The sequence below is a fragment of the Pistacia vera genome, unplaced genomic scaffold, assembly GCF_008641045.1.
Source record: "Pistacia vera cultivar Batoury unplaced genomic scaffold, PisVer_v2 Contig173, whole genome shotgun sequence".
In the NCBI taxonomy this organism is placed as follows: Eukaryota; Viridiplantae; Streptophyta; class Magnoliopsida; order Sapindales; family Anacardiaceae; genus Pistacia; species Pistacia vera.
The window spans coordinates 558,077-564,241 of NW_022195823.1; the positions used below are offsets into that span (position 1 = coordinate 558,077).

The following is a 6,165-nucleotide window of genomic DNA, read 5'->3' on the forward strand; positions in this document are numbered from 1 at the left end:
AAAAGTTTGCTATTTCTCAAAGGCGAATGCAATTAACCCTTAAATATATATATACACCCTATTGCATATATTCTAAGAGTAATATTGAATTCACAAACTTAACTGCTCGAATTATCTGTGAATTAATTTGAATTCGTATAATAAATATGGAGTTGTTAAATGAATCCCATAAACGAGTAATAGTATCAAGGGCCTTGCGAATATAAATACTTCTATCTTTTTCAATTGGGAATTAATAAACAAATAATAGGGTCTAAATATAGCTGAATTTGCATGTTACTAAAGAATTAATCAAATCCCGTGTCAAGTAAAGGATTGTATTGATGAAATTTTCCATTAAATGATAAGCCCCTATCATCGATGCCGGTAACAACACTATGGGAAGTGTGGAGAGAAAATGAAGTTGCTATATGAACAAGAGAATATGAAGCATGCATCAACTAGCACTTAGCCTTATTACCACTGTTTAAAACCCATTCATTGTTCTTCTCTCTAAGCAGCAAGCTGCCTCTCCAGATATGAATGCAACCAACTTTGCAAATCTTTCATGTTAGGATTAGTTGACAATTTTCAAAATAATTTAAGACTTCCAACAACTTAAAAATTAAAATATCAAATCATTTGCTTCAACAGGAAGCAGTCTAACTCTAGAATCTTCATCAAACTCAATGAAAGGAAAAAAAAAAAAAAAAAAAAACACCTTTATTTCAATACTAAGGGTCCATCTCAATTATGACATCTATACCTTATGTCAGGCATAGTATAAGAAAGCAAGTATTGCACTCAACTCCATATACAACCTAAAAATTCTTTTCACAACAAAAAAGGCCAAATGCCAGCTTCCTCCAAACATTTACAAAACTACAACAATTCATGATGTTGCTTACAGGGGCACATCGATTTGGTTAGGTTAATTTATGAAAAAATGATAGCAGTAGAGTAACCAAAAGCATTAATGAGTTTAACTGTGCATCAGGTAAATCAGCCTTGAAGATCCAAGCTTTCTAGGAATATCTTCAAACACTAGTATCTACCTTGATTAGACTTAGAGAAAGAATAAAGAAGAAAAATATGCTACACAGAAAGAGGAATAGAAACACCTTCCAATCATATAGGTACAGCGGGATATGTTACAAACAATATACCCAAAATTTTGTGTACAGCATGATCAAATTAAGTCGAGACTACTAATTAAAGCAAATTCGACTAATTCAAACATTCCTTCATCTGATTGAAATGGGGCATATAGTAATCTGATTGAAATGGAGCACATAGTACTCCTTACCTTGGCAAGGGTGTGTTTCCAAGTTAACAAATGTAAGTGTTCAACTGCAAATGAACTTTTCATGAGCTCTAATAATGTCTTCAAACATTAATACAGTCATCAGAAAATTAGAGTTCCTAGTAGGCAAAAAATTGGGCTCAGACCATTACAGAAGTAAAGTGTTAAGAAATCAATTACCGAAATGAAAATCAGATCCGCTGAGAAATGAATGAAATTGGGCGAAAACGAAATCTGATTCGCTGAGAAATGAATGAAATTGGACGATTGGAAAAGAGCAGGGAGAAGCCAACTTAACAACCGCAACAAGCCCCCTCACCTCCATCATCTGCAATCAAAACTCAATGTTGAAATTCAATTTATTGAGCTATTGTGCAACAGAAGTTTACTCCTATCCAAACACCATGCAATAAACAAGCATCATCACAAGATAAACAAAAGCCTCAAAATCTGATAAAGATATAATCTTCAGACAAGATAACCTTGCATAAACTAAGTCATAGGGCAATGTTTAACACAGGAAGCAAGCAGCAATATCATCATCTAAAAAAATCCAAACATTAATTCAAGGGCAAGTGGTATGAAATGTTAACAGAGGTGGCAATTGCAAACACAAAGCATGAACGGAAGTCAAATCAAACATGAAGTTCACCACTTGAGGTTTTACCTAAGTGCATTATAATCACATATCACCACCGACCAACAAAACGAAGTAATTATTCTTCAAGTGAACTAATTCTAAAAGGGGTACTCCATAATCAGTATTCAAACGTTAATTCTACAAACAAATTTTTACTCGGAATAGATTGTAACGGACTAGCTGTTACATTATTCATTTTTATAATAATACCGCATAAGGACGTTGTTGCACGATCACATATCACTAAAATGCAGCCAGATTATATCTAAGACTACACTGCTTAAACTAGTAAATATTAAAAAAAAAAAAAAAAACACTTTACCTCATTAAAATATCTTATTAAAAGATTCTTGATGATTCTCCCAATCCCAAAACCACAATCTGAACCATTTCAAAAAAAATGCACAAAAACTTATTCGTCAATTCAAAAGCAAACAACATAACAGCTACACATAGCATAGTTAATCACCAAGAACAATTAAAAACTCCATTAACATAGTTACCAAGAGCAACAAGATGCTGAGTTCTAGCCGCGTTGTTAAAGCGTTCAAAGAAAAGGGTCTGTAAAAAAGCTTCACTGCCCTTTATATCAACATCATTAACCTTTCCAAAGCCACTTCAAAAAAATGCACAAACACTTATTCGTCAATTCAAAAGCAAAAAACATAACAGCTACACATAACATAGTTAATCACCAAGAACTTCTCAATATGAAACACCTTCACGGTACCACTGAGTATTCTTGTGGGGCTCGCCTTCTTGGCCAATTTGTTGTCTCCACATTTGTTCTGCGTTCTTCAACTATTTGCCATCTGAATCTAACCTGAGGAGTATAAAGCCTCTGTATTGTAGGATTGTGTGATGATGGCTATCTTATGGTAACTTGGAATAAGAAAAAAGGTTGTTCATGACTGTACATAGAGGAGATTTTGCTATTGCTGGAAGACCACATAAACTACACATGGTTTTGTAATTACTTTTCTGTTTAGGATTTTGCTCTTGGTGGTTGTCTAGACATCTAAGTTTTTGGTCATATTTCACAGCTTTTTTGCTTATAGTGCTTCCTTTGTTTTTTGTAATTGCAAATCATTAAAAATCATCTTTTCTAATAAAAAAGTTTATACAATTTCTTATTGAATAAAGGAAAAAAAAAAAAAAAAAGAGAAAATTCATCAAAGGGTAGAAAAATATCTTATCAAGCCCGGCACTTGAAAATTATACATTTTAATTTTACTCAAGAAATTTTTTTCTCTTAGAAACCTTAACATTTTTACAAGTCAAATGGAAACTTCTTTTAATTTGAGAATGCAAATAGGTCTTATAATGAGGCAATGAAGGCGATGACAAAACATAACATAAAATCTTGGGGCACCTACCAAAAGGTGTAAGATATAACAAACAATATGGCTGGTCATAAGCATATGATATGCAGTGGAAATAGCACAGTATCTTGGCTTCTTACCTATTTCACTTGAGTTAAAAAGATAATACCTATCTAAAACTATACTCGGATTGTTCAAATAAACTGTCCCATCAATCAGTGGATGCCACCTAAGAAACCCATATATATAAAGAAATGGTTCACTGAAGATTCAACTCTCACCATATTAGATTTTAAATGCTGGTTATATGAAAATGAGGTACCTGAAGAAGAAGCCGACCTAGTTATCGGAGGTTGAAAGGCCACTGGTGATGCTGATGGATTTGAGTTAATGACCTGCATTTAAAACATACGAAGAAAATAAAAGAAGAGATACAAGTTAAATAAGATTTATAGATAAGTAAGAAAAACAACGAAAGCTGGCACTGACAGAAGATGATGTTGACTGCTGAGACCCTCCAGCGTTGTAAGAGAATGTCAAAGATGGAACGGCATAATCAGAGGCATTTGCAAATTTAACTTGGGCAGGTTCATGCATTGACCCAGTTGCATTACCACCAGAAACTGAAGCAGGACTAGCAATTGCGGTTGAAGATCCCCCTGATGGTCCTCCAGAAGATGGCTGCACTTCTTGCGTTCAAAGAAAAGGGTCTGTAAAAAAGATTCATTGCCCTTTACCAAAGCCACCCAAAACGCCATCAACCGATGCCTCCACGCCATTTTCTCAGAACTCACAACACAAAACTTTCAATTAGCTGATTTTAACAAACTGATACAACAAGAAAGAAAAAATTTAAAAGGAACAATCACATTCAATTAAAAGAAAAATGAAAACGACTTACATCCCAATATGAAACGCCTTCGCGGTACCACTGAGTCTTCTTGTGGGGCTGGCCTTCTTGGCCAATTTGTTGTCTCTACATTTGTTCTGCATTCTTGAACTGTTTGCCATCTGAATCTAACCCACTTAGCTCCATCGCCACGCTCCTCTCTCTCCCTTTCACTCTCACTTTCTTGCCGGATATCAACAATGAGACTTTGAATCGCCACCAAACTCACCCCTTCCAACATAACAATCGCAGCAAAACCCCCCACCTCCATACCATCAACCCCTCCCCCTCCCCCTCCAACTTAACAACCGCAGTCAAAACTCCCCACCTCCATCAAAACTCTTCGCCTCCACCATCTTGGTTAGAATCTTTCAATTATCAACTCACAATAACCAAAAACAGAAACCCATGAAATTAACATAATTAGCCCACGAAATGGAAATCTGATCCGCTGAGAAATGAACTAAATTGGGCGATTGGAAAAGATGAGAGAGAAGGGTTTTTGGTTTTAGCTTGGAGGAAAAAAAAAGCCGTTGGATGTTGAATCTTGAATGTTTTTTGCTGGGTAGGGTTTAAAAAGGGGGAAATTTAAGCAACTTGTTGTATGAATGTGAAAATAGGAGTTAGGGGTGTATTATATGTGGGGCTTTAAAGGCTCTCTATAAGGCCTTACTTGAATTTTATGGTTATTTTCCTAAGGTAAATTGCGACACCCTTTCTTTTGTGGCATCACTGAGCGTAATCCTTTTGCTTATTAGTCAAGTTCCTCTCCAAAATAAGTTTTTTGTTCATTGGGATGTGGAGTTTAATCACATTGATTGCAGCTACCTACATTTTCTCAATGTGCATGGTTCAGATGCAAACTGATGATGAAATTTTGGATTCTCTGGTGAAGAAGATAAAGAATTTGAAATCCAATGTTGTGAACAAGCTAAAGAATTTTAAACCCCATGTGTGCTGCCAAGTACAAAGGCCTACAGGAACCGTCGTTTAAGAGGGAGATCTATTACACCCTCCTGTTTAATTTCGCTTATTATTTCAAGGTTTTGTTTCTTTATTTATTTTTTAATAGATTTTCAAACACTTATATCCAATTAATTAGCTAGTTAAAGAGAATGAAATATAATGAAATGTCAATGTTTAATTGTACTCTCTTATGATGCATATATCCACACAGGAATATAAATTAAAGATATACAATATTTTTATTTTACTTGACAGTTTAAGATTTTGGATGTCATTGTCTAAATATTTAAAGTTGAATCTTCCATTACAGCCTGAGCTTGGGGATCAAGTGATTTTCCATATAGTTGCACTCGTGGAATTGCTGAAATTCTGATAACCACAGAAAACTGAGTTGTGTAAGGGTGTGACTGAAACTTTGTGATGAATAACAAAATCTTCTTTTTGTTAACATACGAATATGGGAAGAAAATATCTGATTTTTTTTCACATATCATCCAGACATAGAATGAGAATATGTAAATTATTCACATTCCTAATTATGCTAGATATGATTTTCTTTGCCTTATTATTGAAATTATATCATTATTTGTAATATTGTATTACCATACATAGCTAGTACAATTTTGTATAAATAAGTACTGTAAACATGAAGAAATTCATTCAATATACAAAGCACTTTCTCTTAGCATACTCTAACATCTCAATTGTCTCTCTTTCACCTCTCTTTTCTTCACCTTTATCAATCTTGTTAAGGTGTCTTTACGCTTCACCAAGCATGCTTTAACGCTCTTAAAACCTTAAATTCAAAAAAGTCATAGACAGGAAAGGGCCTACCCAAAAATCACTCATTAAATTATTTCAGAGTTCATCTGTCACTTTGATTTTGCAGCACCCAAAATGAAGCACTCAACCGTTAGCTAATGCTGTTAAATTCACAATTAACTTACGACCAGGTTTATGTTGTTAACTATCTGACGTTAGTTTTACCAATATTTAACACCGTCAATTTCACCACCATCTACCAACCATTAGGTTTGCGTTAACTAACTGTCATCTCACTTGCCGT

At 34.5% G+C, this 6,165-nt stretch overlaps 1 protein-coding gene across 12 annotated transcripts; it reads right to left on the reverse strand.

Annotated features, from left to right (window-relative positions):
* Positions 1–1,483: 1,483 nt before the first annotated feature.
* Positions 1,484–4,401, reverse strand: LOC116125932. 12 transcript variants are annotated; one of them, XR_004127405.1, is made up of 6 exons: positions 3,734–4,400; positions 3,584–3,639; positions 3,385–3,473; positions 2,625–2,745; positions 2,245–2,303; positions 1,484–1,610 (listed from the first exon to the last, which is right to left on the reverse strand). XR_004127405.1 is itself a non-coding variant. In XM_031411647.1 (3 exons), exons 1-3 carry the CDS (start codon positions 3,839–3,841, stop codon positions 2,975–2,977), a joined length of 234 nt encoding a protein of 77 aa, XP_031267507.1. In that variant the 5' UTR covers positions 3,842–4,391; the 3' UTR covers positions 2,960–2,974. The 12 variants fall into 12 exon arrangements, 2 of the variants coding, with proteins under 2 accessions (XP_031267507.1, XP_031267506.1); XR_004127396.1 differs by having other exon boundaries at positions 3,567–3,639; positions 3,734–4,399; XR_004127402.1 differs by lacking the exon at positions 3,385–3,473 and having other exon boundaries at positions 3,734–4,398.
* Between the last annotated feature and the right edge of the window lie 1,764 nt (positions 4,402–6,165).

Bases quoted from the DNA above. Each gene is read 5' to 3' on its own strand.
- LOC116125932 (XM_031411646.1), bottom strand. From the start codon at position 3,841: ATGCATGAACCTGCCCAAGTTAAATTTGCAAATGCCTCTGATTATGCC. The intron at 3,640-3,733 runs GTCAGTGCCAGC...TTTTAAATGCAG, and splicing joins AGCAGTCAACATCATCTTCT to GTCATTAACTCAAATCCATC. The intron at 3,474-3,583 runs GTCGGCTTCTTC...TGGGTTTCTTAG, and splicing joins TTTCAACCTCCGATAACTAG to GTGGCATCCACTGATTGATG.